The sequence below is a fragment of the Rousettus aegyptiacus genome, unplaced genomic scaffold (assembly GCF_014176215.1).
Source record: "Rousettus aegyptiacus isolate mRouAeg1 unplaced genomic scaffold, mRouAeg1.p scaffold_m13_p_4, whole genome shotgun sequence".
Classification (NCBI taxonomy): Eukaryota; Metazoa; Chordata; class Mammalia; order Chiroptera; family Pteropodidae; genus Rousettus; species Rousettus aegyptiacus.
The window spans coordinates 54452125-54472035 of NW_023416307.1; the positions used below are offsets into that span (position 1 = coordinate 54452125).

At 33.9% G+C, this 19911-nt stretch overlaps 1 protein-coding gene across 10 annotated transcripts in view; it reads left to right on the plus strand.

Moving 5' to 3' along the window:
- The window catches only part of POLQ (DNA polymerase theta), a 91267-nt gene that overhangs the window by 48839 nt on the left and 22517 nt on the right, over positions 1-19911 (plus strand). For 9 of the 10 annotated variants that reach the window (XM_016158842.2, XM_016158843.2, XM_016158844.2 and 6 more), the window contains 7 exons: positions 1804-1947; positions 2951-3147; positions 5940-6180; positions 11589-11782; positions 15643-15780; positions 16990-17164; positions 19607-19733. In XM_016158842.2, the coding sequence (XP_016014328.2) occupies positions 1804-1947; positions 2951-3147; positions 5940-6180; positions 11589-11782; positions 15643-15780; positions 16990-17164; positions 19607-19733 (1216 nt within the window). Of the gene's footprint in view, positions 1-1803; positions 1948-2950; positions 3148-5939; positions 6181-11588; positions 11814-15642; positions 15781-16989; positions 17165-19606; positions 19734-19911 lie in introns of those variants that run through there. The other variant, XM_016158852.2, reaches the window with a different exon arrangement.

A 19911-nucleotide genomic window follows, 5' to 3' on the forward strand; every position in this document is an offset into this window, starting at 1 on the left:
CCTCTAGTATAAGAGTTGGATGACCCCAGTACACATGGGTGGGAGAGCCGATAAGTGAGACCAAGAGCTCAAGCTGGGAGACTGAAAAAATGCAGACCAGCAAGGCATTACTCATTTCTCTGGCTCTGATCTGCATGTGTCTGCCTCCTTGCAAATAGATCAGAGAACTCATCTAAATAGTTTTATTACAACAGCCCTCCAATATAGGTGGTCTGTCAGAAGTTCCAGACCAGTGTTGTCTCCTGGAACATTTACACAACAGTCAAGCTTATTGCTGCTGGGGCCACCACGATAAGTGTGGCTGGTTCGGGGGCATGTGTTGGAACAGTGTTTGACTGCTTGATCATTGGATATGCCCACCTCTCAAATAGCAGCTTTTTCTCTTATGCCATTTTGGTCTGTGCCCTTTTGGAGGCCGTGGAACACCCTCTGATGGTTATCGTCCTCATCCTCATCACTTTCTGAGGCTTCATGAAGGTCACCTACCCGTCCCAGTTTCTTCGGTTCCAGGCCATGCTTGGTGATAGTGTGTGCTAAGGTTTACCATTAAATATTAACATTTCTCTAAAAAAATTACATGTATATACATATATGTAATATATTATTACATAATATATGTAATATATAAATGTTAGACTATAAGTTTGTAAAACTAAAGGTATATATTTACATATGGATCACTTATTGTATCAATGGTATAATCATTAATGCTCATGAATTATTTTCTCTTAAATTGTAATGTCTTTATTTGTATAATGACAAAAGCATATAGCAAATAGGCACTATATTTTTTATAATGTAAATTAGCTACACTTTCCAATACTTAAGTAGAACTTGTACCTCCACTGAAAGTCATGAATCCTGTACTGAATGTTGATCTCAAAGCCTCATCAAGCTCTTCCAGGTTTTGAGAGAATTGAACCTTTTGGTCAAATAATGCCATGTATGTTCCTATTTTCATGAAAGTGAGCGTTCTCTATCATGAGTAATAGCTAATTTCAGATTGACAATCTGTTGTGGAAATACCACAGTCGATCAGAATTTTCAAGTCTCTGTATTTATTACTGGATTTGTTCATAAAGGTGTGAGTATTTATCTGGTCTTCAATTCATGGAGCCCGTGTGTTAATGACAAGTGTTATGTACTTTCAGTGTTGACTAGTACACACCATTTTTCATTCAAACAGATAAAATTGAGCACATTTTCTGTACTAGAGATTAAAGGGATAAAAATATTCACTTAAATTTAACAAATATGTACCAATTATTTTCCAGGTATTAGGGATATAATTGTAAATAAAATAAATTGGTTCTTGACCTATGTCTTTGTAAATTAGAGATGCTTTATTTTAGAAAAAATATTGACTCCAAATATAAAATCAGACCTAATTCTTCACTAGAAGTAAGACTTGATTTTTCTGAAGTTTCTTAATGTTAAGACTTACTGAGTTCACTACAGAATTTTCTAGTGTGCAAGGGGTCTTTATTTCTGTTTGAGTTGTAAAAATTCAAAATTAAGCTTTTAAAAGAATTAGTTATACTCATTTTAGTCATTATTATGGATCTATTTTAAGAAATCTTTGGTAGATTTCTTATATGACAGTCATCTTAATAATAACTTAATAACTTGATAGTGAGCCTAGAAAGACTTTACATACTTCTAAAAACAACTGTCCAAAGAATGCATGTATTAGGAATCTGGAAATTTTGCCTGTCAGATAGTTTTTATTATTATTGTTTTAACATTCCGTTTAATGATTTTAATTTTAGAGATTTTTAACTATTTCACTTTTGCTTTATTTAGTTAGCTTACCTCAGGAAACCCCTATTAGAGAAGATGGATTTCCTGTTAAAGGTTTTGATGACATTTTGGTGGTTGGACTGGCAGTGTGCTGGGGTGGAAGAGATGCCTATTATATTTCATTGCAGAAGGAACCAAAGCATTCTGGTAAGTAACCACTATTTGGCAAAGCCACCGTATAATTTTAATGTAGCCTCTATTAGGATAGTGTTTATTGAGTATAATTTCCTGATATTTACCTAGAATTTATCTTTAGGATTAAAAAAAAAAATGTTTCGGATGGTCCATAGTATGTACATTATTTTACATATTAACTAGAATAAATATTTTAAGAAACACCACTCTTACTTCCCTCAGCTTGTCACATGGGGCTATTAATACTGTTTTCTTCTTGGGAGTAGTCGAGCATCAGGGACTCCTTGGTCACCTTGAGGGTTTCCTTTTGAAGACTGAATCACAGCAGTTTCTTTTCAGACTTCTTTTCTCCTTTTGACTGGGTCTGGAGCTCATCTAGAGACAGTGATAAGCTAGATGTCTGCAGTAGTTGGATCATGCAGCCTTGGAGAGTTGTTAGAATTGAAAGGATATGATCTGGAAATACCTCGTGATAATGGTTGTTGAATACCTAGCTGATTGATTAGTTTTAGACAGGAGAAAAATTAATAAGGAAACATTTTAAAGAATGCCATATGATGTCTGTTTCTGACTAAGCATGAAATATTTTCAGTTGTTTTATAGGAAAATGTGTTAGGGTGAGTAGTTATTTGGACTTTTTTTTTTTTTAGATATAACATTATACATTCTTACTAAAACTCTCTTTAAAGGAATTCCTTTAAAATTCATTTCAAAATACCTTTTCTGTCTTTAACTCCACATTCTTGAAAAATGTAAACTTATTTTTAGAAATTTGATATTTAGAATTTTCTTCCACTTAATGAAATAGAGCACTTTAAATTATCTAGTCCGAACCATAATTTTTAGATTGAGAAGCACTTTATCTGTATAGCCAACAGAGCCTGGATAAGGTTGTGCTGAATTATTGGTTACATGGAACTAGGCTTTTAGTCATTTTTAGTCTGCATTATAGATTGCCGCTTCATGTGAATGCATGTGATTTTGACTTAAGACTTTTTTTTTTTTTTTTTTAAAGAAATCAGTGCCAGTTTGGCCCCACCTCCACTGGATCCAAACCTTACTGTGAAAGACAGACTGTGGCACCTTCAATCCTGCTTTCCAAAGGGATCTGATAAAGAACGTTTCGTTATCATCTATGACTTCATCCAGAGCTATAAAATTCTTCTTCTATCTTGTGGCATCTCCCTGGAACAAAGTTATGAAGATCCTAAGGTTCCATGTCTTCTTTAATTTCTGCATAATTAGAATTTTTTTGATGTTTAGAGTTAATCCTTAAATGACTTGGTATTTATTTAGCTCTAACAATGCAGCTTTATTTTTAGAGTAATTACTCCCTTACGCAGTAATATCATCCACTCAGAGCAGAATATTCACCAAATGCCTCAGCGTAGGTAAAAACAAGTATCACAAACTCCAAGCACTAAAGTTCATATCTTTCCTCAGAAGTATTTAAAATTTTTATTTTGGTAGTACTAAAGTTTTCTGTCTCGTAGTAAGTTAAAAATGAAAAGAGAATGTCAGATTTGGACATATGATAGCAGGATGTTTCGAATATCCATGAGGATAGAGGCAAAAAAATAGAAGTGCATAGACATGTCAAAAAGGATAGTAGTTAGGAGCTATTTAGCATTTGACAAATCACCTTACTAGCTCCTCGAATACTTTCCTGTATAATAGCAAAGTATGATACACTCTTCATAATAATGACTGGGAGTTTTTAAGGAAAAGGCAACTTATGTTATTATAATATATACTTGACAGTATGATGTATTTTTAGAAGACGTTTGTGTATCACGTCTCTCAAAGAGATATCTTGTCCCACTGTCGATAGTGAATACATGAGGCATATGAAATATTAATTTTGAGTTGAGATATAATACTGCAGCATGTCCTTTGAATAACATAGTTTTGTTATAACATCGAGCTATAATGTTACAACATTATAGATGACGTAGGAACTTAACTCATTTAGATTAATTAACCTATGGTAAAATTAGTTTTGTTATGTGTCATTCTGCTTAAAGCTGCAGAACCTATGGATGATGTTAAGTGAGGACTTACTGTACTCAGTTGTTATTATCAATATAATCAATAATAATGTGATATTTTAAATTTCTTAGTTTAGCTTTTTTGGCAAAGATTTTCAAAGGTAGTATTAGATAAGCTAAAAATACTTTCTTTTTCTATACTTTGAGCCAGGCTTGGTATATATGCAATAAATCCCATATAGTTTCTAAACTGACCTTTACTGGATATAAAAGGTTGTCACTTAATTTGATGTTCCAGTCCAAAATGAAAATATGGGTAATATGAGCTTCTCATTAAAACTACAGTAGCATCTCACATTTATATAGTACCTTTTACACAAGCTACAATAGTCCATAATTGGTTTTATTAATTAAAACACTTTTGATATATGATGATCAAATATTAATTTATAAAATCTCACTTTATAAGAAACATTTGCCAACTTTTACATCAGAGTATCTTTTAATACTCCCTAAAAGAGTTCCGATCACCAATTTCTAATGTGGTGGAGGGAGATTTCCCCACACTTCCAACAATTCTCCTGGTAACAGCTGGGTGTCCTGCAACTCAATTCATTTCTGACACTATCTACCTGGAGATGGTTCATATCCCACATTTTAAGGGCTTAGTCCCCCAAGATTCCCTCCACAACCCTCTTTGGACTCCAGCTGCAAGCCCAGGGTATGTTCTGTGCTTCTGACCATCTATAAATCTGAGGTTCCCAGGATTCCCTCCCTGAGTTTGATTAATTTGCTAGAGCAGCTCACAGAACTCAGGAAAGCAGTTTACTCACTAGATTGATTACCAGTTTATTACAAAAGATATTAAAGGATATGGATCAATAGCTAGGTGAAGAGACACATAGGACGAGCTGCCATGTTTTCCCCCAGAACCTTCATGTATTCACCATCCTGGAAACTCTCTTTTTGAGTTTTTTTGGAGGCCTCATTACATAGGCATGATTGATTAAATCATTGGCCATCGGTGGTCAATCTCCAGCCTCAAATTCCAGTGGGCTGAGAGGTGGAACTGAAAGTTACAACCCTCCAGTCACAGGGTTAGTTTCTTGGCAACCAGGCTCCATCCTTAGGTCACCTAGGGACATTTCAGAAGTCACCTCATTAACATAACAAAAGATACCTATACATTCCTCACCGCTTAGGAAATTCAAACGATATTGGAAGCTCTTTGCTAGAAATAGGGGCTGGGGATGAAGACCATATTTATATTTCTTATTATAATTCAGAATATTACACCTCCACCCCCCCACCCCCCATATAAAACTACATTCTTAGCCTACAGAAGAAGTAACTGAGCCATGTAGTAATTGTCAGAATTATTGTCAGGACAGGGTTTAGATTACCTTACTCTAAATACAGTTTTGATATGCTAGATCTAGTGTTAGAAACTATAGGTATCCTAGTATCATTGGGAAGCTAAAAATAGCATTCATGACCAGTCAGTTGAATGGTTGTAGAATAAGCCTTCATCCTGAGGGGAAAGCCTAGAGGCTTTTAAAACTCTGGATGTGAATTTCCAGTGAAAACATATTTACGTCTCACTTTTTCCAATGTTGAAAGAATTAAATAAACCTAAAACTAACATAAGCATATCTTTGTTATAGTAGCTTAGCCAAAATTAGCCTTGTGGAGGAGTCCATGTACATTTTCAGAAACATGGTTTCAGTTAGCTAAGAGGCACTTGATTTTAAGCTTGCTTCAAAACTAGGTCATCAGGAGCATTGCAGTAATGGAAAAATTGCAAGTTTTCCTTCTTTGAAGGCCACTGCCTTTATTGGTATTAAAAATCAGTCCTGGTACAATTACCTTTTTTTTTCTCCTGGGAAGACCACTGAGTAAGTGTAAAGTGAAAATGAATGAGATTAGATATGAGCTTTCATTTTTTCCCCTTTTAATTTAAGGATAGAGAAATGTCTTTGAAATATCAAGAAAATATTCTGATTGCTATCCATTCAGGTGGCATGCTGGTTATTAGATCCAGATTCTAAGGAGCCGACTCTTCACGGCATAGTTACCAGTTTTCTTCCTCATGAGCTTCCACTCCTAGAAGGGGTAGAGACTGGCCAAGGAATTCAAAGCCTGGGACTGAATGTCAGCACCGAGCTTTCCGGGCGATATAGAGCATCTGTAGAGTCCATTCTCATCTTCAACTCTATGAATCAACTCAATTCTTTGTTAAAGAAGGAAAACCTGCAAGGTAAAAACAAAGTTCCTGGCATTTTTATGCTATTACAGACTAGTGATAATTATATATTTAGTCACTCTTTATCACAGGTGGATAAATTTTTTTATACTTTTAATGCAAACCATATCTTTGGATTGTCTGATACAGGGGTCAACAAATTTTTCTGTCAAAGTCCAGATAGTAAATATTTTTGGTTTTACAGTCCAGATGGTTTCAATCGCAAATACCCAACTCTGCCATCATATTATAAAAGCAACCATAGATAATATGAAAACGAGTATTCCAAAAAACTTTATTTACAAAACCAAGTAGCTGGCCCTAGTTTTCCCATAGTTTGCAGACCTCAGGCTCTACTGTAAGGAAGAGAATTAGGGAGGTTTTATTCATTTATTGCTTGTTTTATATTTGAACTTTATCAAATGGTATCTAGTCACACTTAGAATTTATTTTTCATAGATTTTAAAAAGTGAACTCTTTTCTTTGAGAAACTATTAGCAGTTATGTTTTTCTAGCAAAGGATATTCGTGTGAATCTTTTTTTCCTTCATGACAAATAGCATGAATTTATTGTGCAGTCTGCTGGTCCACATTAGTACCTTGACTTCACAGAGGTTAGCATATGCTTATGGTAGAAATGATGAAGTGTAACCAAGTTGGCTTCATTGTGAGAAGATATAAACCATGAATTTGTTGCCTGATTAATAAATACTAGAAACAGCAGACCGACGAATTCATACAGACCAGGGTCTGAATCTGAGCTATACCACTTACTAGTGAGGGGCAATGGGCAAGCTTCTGAAACAGTCTCTAAGTCCGGTTCTTATAATGTTGTTGTAAGTATTAAATGAGAAAGAACTTAGCGCATTGTTTGCCAGAGTAGGCATTCATTACTGTGTTGATTGATTATCATTATTATTTTTACTGCTAAAACAAGCCCTCTGTACTGATAGCAATGTTCTCCCCAGCATCACTGGGTAGAATAATACAAAGACCAGACTGACTGGTTTGTTCATAAAAGACTTGCTTAAGTGTTGTTAATGGCAGTTTTTGAACAGGCACTGAAGTGTTTCAAATTCAGCTTCTCTAAGCCAATATATGCAGGTCAAGGAGTGAGAGTGTGTAGCACACATGCCACAGGACTGTCTCTCCATTTATGGACGATAACACTGAATGAACACAGCACTATTTCCCTCTCAGTTTGCCTAATCTACCCCTAGGATGGGTGTCCCGGATAGTCTTGTATTTCCCAGACACCAACACTTAACACTATATAATAATGCATTTAATACCTCTTAGTCGTCCACTTTTGAAAATTTGCAGGAAAAAAGAGCTTTCAAAGCACACTGAAATTGTGAAAGTTACAAGATAACAAATCTAGAGGGTTTCTTGTACTTTTCTGGAAAGGAAAACCATAGTCTCCTTTATACTTGAAGAACTGCCTTTAGGTAGTGGAACGGTCCACTTGCAAAGATATTGAAAGCTTATAATTCTGATAATAGACAACAAATGTCTATAAAAGTTACAGCCTAATCCATACCACCATCATCAAGTGTTGATGTCTGGGAATTACAAGGAGACTTGCTTAAGTGTTGTTAATGGCAGCTCTTGAACAGACATTGGAGTGTTTCAAACTCAGCCAATATAGGCAGGCCAAGGATGTGGTTGTTTATTTTAATGGACCTCCAGAATCTTCCTCTTTTTCTTTTATCATCCTCTTGCCTGTTGGGCAGATGTATTCTGGCAGCTGATTTTCTCCCAATAGAGAACTGATTTTTGTTGGGGTATGAATAAATATGTCTTTGCTCAATGTGACCCAGGACAAAGTTTCCTGTTCTTTTTACATGCATCAGTTGGGCCCTTTCTAGAGTGGTTTGAACATGTATGAGATGATTTTCTAGGTAGGAAATGAGTTGGTTTCTCTCTTTTTAAAAGAACTTCCTCTGCACAATTTTGTATTAGTCATAATTTTTCTTTCATGTACACTATCATCATTGGTTTATGAATGGTTTTCCTATTTTTTATTCATTATTATTTTGCTAACAGAGTTATTCTAGTTTCATTGAATGAGTTCATGAATATAAACTCTTTTTATTTTAGAAGAGTTTATCATAGAAATGATGTGTTCCTTGAAATTTTGATAGCATTTACTTAAAAACTGTTTCTTTGTGGAATTATTTTTTACTACTACTTTGATTTCTTTAATAATTGTAAAATTATTCAATGATATCTTTTTGATTATGTTTTGGTAACCTATATTTTTAAAGAATTTATTTCTTTCATTTAAATAAAATTTAAATTTACTGTCATAAAGCTATTGTTTCTTTTTTCCTTTTTTTTTTACATTTCTAGTTTATCTGTTATGTCCTCTTTTTCTTTTATAATATTTATAGTTATAATAGTTTATCCAATTTTTCAGTCTTTTCAAAGAACAGTTTCGGCCTTTGATCTAATTATTTTTGTTTTCTGTGTCCTTGATTTCTGTCAACATTTATATTATTATCTCTTCTTGTTACCCTGCCTTTATTTTGCAGCCCTTTTTTAAATTTGTGTTTGATACTGAACTCATTGCTTTTCATATCATTTTAAAAAATTTTTTAATTTAAGTATTTAAGGCTATAAATTATACTTACAGCTCCACTTTCATTTTATCTCACAAGTTTCACCATGAATATTTTCATCTTTTTATCCTAAATATTTAATAATTTCTATCATACTTTTGACTCAAATTATATTTATTTATTTATTTATTTTTATGATGACATTGGTTAACTGAATCCAATAAGTTTCAGATGTACACTTTAACAGTAAGGCATATATATGTTTACACTGTGTGTTTACCTCCCTCCCATAGTTAGGTTTGTTTCTGTCACTACATATATTACCCCCTTTACCCTATCTACCCCCTTTCTCCCCCTTACCCTCTGGTAACCACTAGTCTATTGTCTATGTCCATGAGTCTCTGTTTGTTTCTCCTGCTCATTTGTTGCTTTTAGGTTTATATTCCACATAAAGTGATATCATGTGATTTTCAACTTTTTCTGTCTGGCTTATTTCACTTAGCATGATTATCTCGAGGTCCATCCATGTTGTCACAAATGGTAGTATTCCATCTCTTCTTACAGCTGAGCAATATTTTATTCTATATATGACTCAAATTACTTAGAAGATTGGTTTTTAATTTCCACATACTTGGAAACTTTTTATTTTGTATTTTATTATTACCTTCAAACTTAATTGTATATAGTTAGAGAACATGGTTGTGTAATACCCATTCTTTGAAATTTGTTTTTGTTGCTTTGTGACCTAAACCTGACTTATGGTATAAATGGTCAGCATGTATATAAGAGAATGTGTATACCAATTTTGAATTCAGAATTTTGTAAATGTCTGTTAAGTCAAGGTTGTTGTTTAAATCTTCTATATCTAATTTTTCCTGTATATCAGTCAACTTTATATATTTTGAAACCGTTTTATAAGATGCATACTTAAAATTGATTTATCTTCCTGGTGAATTAAACTTTCTATCATTGTGTTGTAACAAGCTCTACCACTAAAATGATTTTATTTTTAGGCTATTTTCTGGAATGAATATGGCAGCATCAACTTTCTTTAATATTTGCCTAATATACCTTTTTTTCTATTTCTTTTAAACCTTTATAGGTCCTTATGCTTTAGATGTGTCTTATAAACAGAGATAGTTTATTCATTTAGTTTTTAGACTTATCAATATTTTTTTTACAAATTTACCAATTTATTGTGATTATTAATGTATTTCTGTCCATTACATTTATTGATATGTTTGCGCTCTGTTTTCATGCTGTTTTACCTAGTTTCTATCCATCTTTGTTTTGTAAACAGTTCATTCATAACTGTGCCTTGTATGCTATTCTCAGTCTAATGATTTCATATCTGTAGCTCTTGGAATCTAAATCTGTTGTCGTGTTGTTTGAATCCCAATTATATTTCTTGGCTTCTTGTATTTTTCATATGCTGTGAGTTCATATAGGATTTGATTAGTGGAGCCCTGCTGGCCTAGCTTGAGGAAGCTTTTCTTTAGAAAGATTTTCCTCTTGCCTCTGCTAGTTATCAAGCTACAGTGCATCGAAGGACCATGTTAGCCTTCCTTGAGAGTTTTGGTTCAGAAAAGGAATCCGAGAATCTGCTTATTCTCCTGTTGCTAAAAGATATATATATCCCTTCAACCTTTTGTCTATAGGACTTCATTCCCATGACAACCTTGCTTTTTCTTACTGCCTGACTCTGATTTTGTGCTGCTCTGATTGTTCTTAGTCTGACCCTAGTATTTTATTTTTCTGGTTACACATCCCATGAATTTCTGCTTCGAATTTAGGCTTCCAAAGCTAGACTGACTTCCCAGTAACTCTTCCTGACTATTAGAGGCCAGTAGCTCTCACATGTTTGTTTGGGTGATGATTATAGGTATCCCTGGAGATCTCCTTGCTGAATGAGACCAGCAGTGCCTCAGAGAATGTGTATATGTAGAGTTGGGGGTCAGGCCAGGGTTGCTCTGAGTCCTAGTGATCCATAGTACTGGAAGCTGAAGTCTTTGGAATGGATTTTTACTTAATGATTTAGGACAGTATATTTCTGATAGTACATTCTATGGATACTTTTCAGGATGTTAGAAGTATTGTATAAAAAATGTTTTTATCATCAAATAACTTTAGACTTTTAGTTACTACAAAATCAAGTGGTTGTCTTTGCTTCATGTCTTTTCAAAATCTTTAGTATATTAAGAGGCATCGTGAATATCTAAGAGCAGGATATAAATGTTGAAACTCATAATACATAGTGTCTTCAACTCCACCCTTTTTATACAGTATCTTTGAGACAAAATTCCAATGAACATACTGGGAAAACTGATTTAGAATGACAACTCTTTTGATAAATGTCAGCAGACAGAAAAATACACTGATTGTTATTTCTGGAATGTTCTTTACTCTGGTGAGCATTGGAAAATATAAAACTTCTACATTCAGGTCATTGTGCAAGCATGCATACCATGAGACCAGAAATATTGGAAATAATTTCAGGGAATTAACACTTTGTAGTAACTTAGCAAATAAAATTTGCTATCTTGCTCTTGTTAGGAGTAATAGCAGAAACATTATCTTGGGAGAAATGCAGTCTCTTGTAATTCAGACTGTTCATAAGATTGCCAGTTCTTCTACTCTCTGCATACACAAGGATAGTAATTTAGTGCTTAAGTGGAAAAGTAGCAAGTTCTTTTATGCCTTTCATTGTTGATTTGAGAACACTACTCAGGAGACTGAATCTTGAAAGATAGCTTAGGTAGCGCCTCTGGATTTTGCTAGAAAAATTCTATGTGTGTTTAGATAATGATACTGACCTAATTACTTAGCTAGTGAAATAATGTTTTGTTTTATTTTTCTCTTCCAGATGTTTTCAGTAAAGTGGAAATGCCCTGTCAGTACTGCTTGGCCTTGCTAGAGCTAAATGGAATCGGCTTTAGTACTGCAGAATGTGAAAGTCAGAAACACATAATGCAAGCCAAGTTGGATGCAATTGAGACTCAAGCCTATCAACTAGCCGGCCACAGTTTTTCCTTCACCAGTTCAGATGACATTGCTGAGGTTGTATCCTGGAAATAGAGAATTTAGAAAAGTAATTTTTAGAGTTGCAGATGGTTTGTATATGTGTTTTTCCTAAATGTGTTTACCTAAACATCAAAGATCAGTTTTAAAAAATTCAGTTAACCAGAATACTTTGGAGATAGAGTATTATAACATTTAATTTGTAATTTGTATCATATATTTATGAAATAGGAAGGTAGTAAAGAGGCTCCAAGAATATATGTTCCATGAGAAGGAGATTTGTCTGGAACAGAGGAGGCACTCAGTAAATATTTGTTGAACAAAAGATAGTTGCATAACAGTGTCACTGTTTCTCCATGAAATTTGTTGTTTCATGTACTCTCACTTCTTTCTCACCCCCAAATCCATTGTTTTAGAATAAAAAATTAGATATTTTTTCTCAGTTGTTAATGAAAAAGAGATTTTTGTAACTGTTTGCTTTTTAAACTTAATTTGGATTTTTATTTGGTCAGTATCACTATCTAAACACACATAGAATTTTCTAGCAAGATCCAGAGGTGCGTCCAAAGCTATCTTTCAAGATTCAGTCTCCTGAGTAATGTTCTCAAATCAACAATGAAAGACATAAATTATATAAATTTGACATACTTTACTCTTATTTTTATTTTCAAAGGTTGGTGTTATTTCCTCTCTCCACACTCTACAAAGTGTTGTTGGATTGTTTTAGAGCGGTTACAAATGTAGGTTGGGTGCTTACACTTGATAGCACTGAAGTTATAGTGTCTTCTAGATGTGATTTAATAATATAGCATATTGGTAAATATCATAGGTTTCGTAGCCAGATTTAGTGTGTTTGAATACTACCTCCTCCATTTATTTACTAACTCTATGACCTTGGGCCAATACACCAACTCTTTATATCTCAATGTCGTCATCAGTAAAATAGGTTTTAATTACCTCATAAGAGTTGTGAGGAGTAAATGATAAATGTAAAACACTTAGAACAGTGTCTATCTCATAGTAAGTGCTCGATAAATGTTATATATACTCATAAAAATGCCTGTTTTTAAGCTACAGGGTTTTTTTTTTTTTTTTTTTTTTTTAACAAGGAACTTTATTTCTCCTAATTACGTAGTATATTTGTATTTAAGTCAGTGGTGTCTTTGGGGGTATTTTAATGTTTTCTTTTGAGTTTTTTAGCCTAGAACTCTCCAAGCCAGTACCTAGCTGAAAACACGTAAAATTACATAGGGAACTTATCAAAAATATAGACTCTGGATTTCAGCACAAGTAGACTAGGAGCAAAGGCAGGAATCTGTGCCCTGTGGTTCAAATGAGTACTAAGGCAAAAAGCCATAGGCCTAGACCAAACTCTGAGCTTAGTAATAGGCCCTTGGTGTTATTGGCTTGTTCCTAGGTCTTCATGTTAAAATGGAAGTTATATTTAAGGTAACTAACAGTTTTACACTTTGACTATTTAATTCTTGGTGATTTTAAGGTGAATCTTTGAACTGAGCAGGATACTATTACTTATCTAGAACTGCACTGTCAAATACAGGACCCACTAGCCACTTGTGGCTATTTAAATTTAAATTAATTAAAATTAAGTAAAATATTTCAATTTGTGCTAACCACATTTCAAATGTTCACTAGTCACATCGTGGGTAGTGGCCACCATATTAGACAATGCTAATATAGAACATTTCCATTATTGCAAAAAGTTCTTTTGGATGGCACTGGTCTAGAGCAGGAATTAGCAAACTATAGGTTGCTGGCCAGATCTAGCCCACCACCTGTTTTTGAATATAAAATTTTATTGGAACACAGCCATATCTGTTCCTTTATGTACTTTCTGTGGCTGCTTTCGTTCTATAATGGTATAGTTGAGAAGTTGTGACAGACAGTAAAATCTGCAAAGAGGAAAACATTTATTGTGTGGCCCTTTATGGGAAACATTTGCTGACTCCTGGTCTGGAGGGAAGCATGGGTTAGTGGAAAGAAAAAAGGACTTTAGAGTTAGAAGACTCTTGGTCGTAATTTTTAATTCCACATCTTCTGGCCATGTAATGTTGAGCATGTTTCTCTAGCTGTCTAAACTTTTCAGATTTGTCACAGAATTGTTATAAAGATTACATGTGATGATACATGTTAAAGCACCTAGCATAATGGGTGGCACATAGTAAGTGCTCAATAAATATAAGTGCCTCTGGTCTCTGTGTAGTTCAGTCCTCTAATTTCACAGGTGTGTTAATTGAGGCCTGGAGACATAATTTATATATGAAGTTTTCAGAATTAAATATGAAAGATTCACTAAAAATAGAAGCCTAAGATAAAGAACTTTTAAATACATGACTTGAGATCTTTGAATTATCTTAATCATGATAGTTCTCACTTCCTGGGATTGTTGATTTGTAGTTACTTTAATAATGTTTGTTTTTTTTCTATTCAATTATTTGATTTTCTCCTATTCTGCCATTTATGTATTCTTCGACATCTGTATTAGAGTTGCCTGATAAAATACAGGACTTTCAGTTAAATTTGAATTTCAGATAATGGATAATATTTTAGTGTAAGTATGCCTCGTACAATTCAGATTTAACTGGGCATCCTCTAATTTTATTTGCCAAGTGTGACAACCCTAATCTCACACGTGTGTATCTATATAACACAGCTTTTGGACAAAATAGTTACATCCATAATAAGCCTAAGTATCTTTTATACGTAAGGCCCCAGTTATTCCCATTACTTAAAACTCAAATCAGATCTTTGTTTTTATTATAATTGCTGTTCTACGGAAGCACAGGCATATCTTTCCTTGCAACCCTGACCCAACTTGTAGAAAAAAATTCTTAGACTCATGCAAATGGTTTCAATTTTTAAGATTATTATTGGGAAAAAAATCCAAGGTTTACTAAAACCCATTCAAGGTCTATAAATGAATGAGTAGAGGTAGTATAAGTGTTCTAAATTGCCTGCATTTTAACCCTTGTAACATAAACTAGTGAGTGTCCATGGGATTCGCCCTCTGCCCCAGAGCCTGGATCCCTGCCTATTTCCTTAGTGGGTGCTTGCTGGCCACTCTCTTGTTTTCATTATTGCTACATTGGGTTGGCCACCTTCTCCTGACCTTTTGTGCCCAGGAACTCTCAGGGCCCAGCCTATGGGTAGTGGAATTAGATGGGTTTTCAAACCCCTTTCTACTTTAGTGTTCTCTGATTTTTGTGATTACACAGTAGCCATGAAGGCTTCTATGCTGTCCTCCTATAGGGGCTTAAATGATCGAGCAGCCACATTGGTTACCACATCAAGTGGTATTTAGGAGAGCTCACAATCCTCAGGGCTCTCAATGTTAATAGTGTGTTTGTCAGTTGTTCAGCACAAAGTATACATTCCTGTGTTTTTGGCTGTTTAAAAGCCTGATGTTGATATTAATCTGCTAGCGCCTAAATTAGGGTATGGGCAGCTGACTTGACATATAAATTTTCATTGCCATTATTTATCAACCCTTTTCCAATTTGCCCCGAGAATACTTGTCAGCGATGCTCACAGTTGGAAACAAATGACATCATTCTATTTATAGCATTCTGTTTTTAATAGTGGTATTTTCTATTTACAAAATATAGTAATTCTCAATTGCTGAAAATGTCAAATCCTAGAAAACGTAGCATTCCTACATGTGATATTAAATTAACACTGGCAGTGAGCTGCACTTTTTTTTTTTTCTAAATTGGAAAAGAGCTAAATGCGCTAATTCCAAATAATCCAAAAAAAAAAAAAAAAAAATCTTCTACCCCGTGCTGAACTGTGTAGGTTTTTCCTCAAATAACTTTGAAAAATGTTTTCTGAACGACAGTATATGAGATTTGATTCTTGACTAAAGAAGCATTAATTTCTTACAGGTTTTATTTTGGGAATTGAAGTTACCACCGAATGGAGAGGTTAAAAACCAAAACAGCAAGAAAACCTTGGGTTCTACCAGAAGAGGGAATGACAATAGATGCAAGCTAAGACTGGAAAAACGGTTCAGCACTAATAAGGTGCTCTTTGGGGGGTAGTTACAGGGTAGAATCAACTACTTTGAGCTTTTTGGTGTCTTCAAAGAGTGCCGATGAAATCAAGATTCGACATAGCCCACCATTTGAATTTACCTATGTAAAAACAAATTGGTTTATGGTTTAGCTGCCCACAATAAATGTGGAGATATTCCAGTATGGAAAAATTGGACCATCATCTCAGTTAGCAGTTGTATCTTTCCTGTCATTCAAACTGGGTAAAGGTTTGTAAACTCAGACCTGTAGACATTATTTAATTATTGACACCCACTACTCTTGGCCATTCAGTATAATGTAGTGTGTGTAGTTATTTGAACTTGAACAAAGGTATGAAAAACATTTTTAAAAAATCCAGCCAATACAAATACAACTTTTTTTTTCAATTCCAGGGCAAATTGTAAATTTTCCATGAATTTATTTTTAAGTATCAAAGTAAAATTGTTAATCCCAATACATGGAAACTGTATACATGGAAGAGAAAAGAGAAAGGGCTTAATTTTACATTTTTATTAAATGAATTTTCAATAGAAGAATAAGGGTAAAAAGTACAGCCACAGCAGCCATGGAGAGAGCAGTCCAAGTTGCCATCCTGTAGAATTTTTTACCCTAATATCATTAATTATGATTTGCCTGACTTGGGGAAATTTCCACACCTTCATTATATCAAAAACTTTTTATTTGATCTCACTGGCCCTTTTTCCTCACACGTTTCAATTCTTTATTGGCTCACCGAAAGTTTGTAATGTAGAAAATTCAAAGTTTTAAAGGTAAATGTCTTTGATACAGAACCATGAAAATATTAAGGCAAAAAAGAAAAAAAAACGTATAACTGGGAAATTTCTGATTGTGTGAGGAATGGAGGAGGAAAATATAGAGGAAAAAAGAGACGATGTAAACTATTAGCTGGGATGTGGGGAGGCAGTTACTTTGCTAAATTAGCATCTCATTGATTTTTTTTTAAAAGGTAGATCTAAACGGATATTACTCAGCACTAACATGTTTGCTTTTAATAATGTAGAGTTATCATAGTTTTATCATTATGGTGATTCCCATAAAAAACCCAAAAAGTAATTTTGAGATACAGATACAGGAGTTAGTTGATTTTGAGACTATATTATTTACCTAAAAGAAATTCTAGTTTGCTGTGGAATTTAGATAAGAACTGGATCTAACCTTATTATGTTTCTTTGGCAGGATGTTTTAAATAAATTAAAGGCATTACATCCCTTACCGGGCTTGATATTAGAGTGGCGAAGAATCACTAATGCTATTACCAAAGTGGTCTTTCCCCTGCAGCGGGAAAAACGTCTGAATCCTTTTCTTGGAATGGAAAGAATCTATCCTGTGTCACAATCACACACTGCTACGGGTAATAAGAAATCTTAAATATGGATAATGTCCAATTTTGAAAGAAAAAAAATTCATATACATTTACTATGGTCACCAAGGGATTCAAGTGTTAATCATTGGGTTCAATGAAGTTCCATAAACATTTATGAAATGCATAGTACATTCAAAGCATTAGATGGATCCTATCTAGATACAGAGGTGAGATTTAATAAGATATAATTCTTGCTTTCAAGTAGTGTGTAGAGTAACTGGGCTATCTGAAACTGTGCTTTGGATAAGAGTATATCTGGGAATTAAATACTTATTTGAGTCAGTGATCTTATTTAATTTTATTCCTAGCCCTTTTATGACCATCTTAAGATTCTCTCCAAGCTGAATCTAAGTAGGTGTGAGGAGCATCTGTATAGTAAGTGAGCATCTTATTTTCCTCAATCAGAAAAGAAAGCTGTAGAGTCCTTTGGGTGACTCATGGCCCTCTTGGGGTAGGTCTGAGTATGATCTGGTGGGGAAAAAAGCATTTTTTCTTTAGACAGTGCAGAACTCTAAGTATTTGCCAAATGCAGTGTGCAGTGTAAGAAAGGGTAGTATTAACTCTTTCATAAGGGAGGCAGTTTAAATTAATGGTATAGAATTTGGGGTTTGATATCAGGTTTTTACAAGGTTTGCATACTGGTGCTATGTATGAATCTTTAGACAAAATACTCAACCTCTCAGTGCCTAAATTTCCTCATAATGAAGCAGGATAATAATAGTTCTACCTCACTGGATCATTCTGAGGATTAAATAGGTTACTATATGTAAAGTGTTTAGAATTGTGCATGTACTTGGTACATGACTCCTTATCAGTTGTTGGTGTTACTAAGCATGAAGGCAGCATGAGGAGCTGCTTTTCTCTCTGCTTATTTTTTGTTCTAAACAACTTCTCTTTTCCTTCTCTATTTAGCTAACCTCTTGTTTTTTTAGCCATTTCTTGCCTTGTTATAATTTCACTTTGATTTTGAAATATATACTAATAACGTTATAAACTTATGTAAAATATATCTTTGTAGGTAAAAAAAATAAATAAACTTAACCTAGAGTTTCAAAGGTATTGCACATTTATTTATTGCTTATAAAGCAGAAAGTAATCAATTCCTTTTTTCCTGATTGGTTTGTATCATGCCGTGCCTACATTTAAAGAATATATTAGAAATACAAGTTTGCCCAAGCATAGCAAGGGCATTTCATTATTAGAGTTTATTTCCATGAAGCTACATTCATGTTTTATAATTTATTTTTGCTCTTATTAGTCTGCCAGTGTTACCTCATTAATTCAAATAATAGACCTGACAATTAACTATTATTATAGAAAAGAAGACAGTGTCTTGAGGCAGAAAGACTTAGATTCCTTTCTCTTCTATATGTTAGCTTTGTAACATTGAACAGGCAATTTAATGATAATAAATATATTAATATCATTAATTGAGTACTAATGTTTGCTAAAAGCTAAATAACAAGGTCATAATATCAGGGGTTAATTCAGAAAAGCAGCATTCTAGATACTTAAAATGTCTGCTTCATCAAAAGTAGATAAAATTATATATAGTAGCTAGTAGAGAGCTTGTTACAAGGGTGTATCACAAAAGAACGGATTATGTGTTACTGTATATGTAGTATAAATACTGCAAGAAGAAAAAAACCCCAAAATCAATTACCTAAACTTTTTGAACAATGCTTATGTGTTCCAGAAAAAGTCAACCAATAAGTAAACAAATAAGATGTAAGATATTTGGGGAGAAATAAAGGCTGTAAGCACTTAAATAGCTTTCTGTTTCCCAGAAAATTCATTAACCACCTGATTCTAGTCTCTAGTCATGCCAGTATTAGTGTTGACTCTCTTGAAGAGTGATGATGATGATGATGAAGAAAACTGGCCAGGTAATGTCTAGAAAGGGATGCTCTAATCATCACCTCTCATTGCTACTACATCTTCTGCATTAGTTAACTCCTCTGGCCCAGTTGTTCCTTTTCAGCACTCAGTTGCTCTTTTGCTCCAGATCCTCTTCTTTGTATCTTCTGCATTCCTATTTTTCAAAGCTTTCAACAGTCATGTCTCCCAGGATCCATTTTATTAGTCTTCACTCAATACAACTGCTAACATTTTATAGTGCTGACATCTGGTACTCATTTTAGCATAGGAATAGTTCAATTTATCAAACTACTTCTCTTAGGCTTGTTTTCTAAAGAGCTAGGTTAATATAAAACTGTGTTGTAGCTGATTCATATATTCACTTACATTGGGATTGGTCTTGTTATTTTATCATTCTTAGGCACATGATGACATGAAAAATATTTCATTTAAATATAAATTTATTTCAGCAATAAAGAACATACATTTTAAAGATAATTCAGAAGATAATTACTATTAAAATAAATGTCAGATTCCCCCCAAATTTTATGTCTTTATTCTGTTTGATTTTAGGACGAATAACATTTACAGAACCAAATATTCAGAGTGTGCCAAGAGATTTTGAGATCAGAATGCCAACACTAGTAGGAGAAAGCCCACCTTCTCAAGCCCTAGGCAAAGGCTTACTTCCTATGCGCAGGTAGACTCTATTTTTGTATTTGCAATAATATACTTATGTAAGTATGAATGGCTCAAAAATAGCCTATTGGACAAAATAATGAAATCAATTTTCTGTTTCAGGCATAGACATTTCTATTCCAGGCATTATTCATTTCAAACCCTGAGTCTGTACATAAAGAAGCTAGTTGATAGTGAAA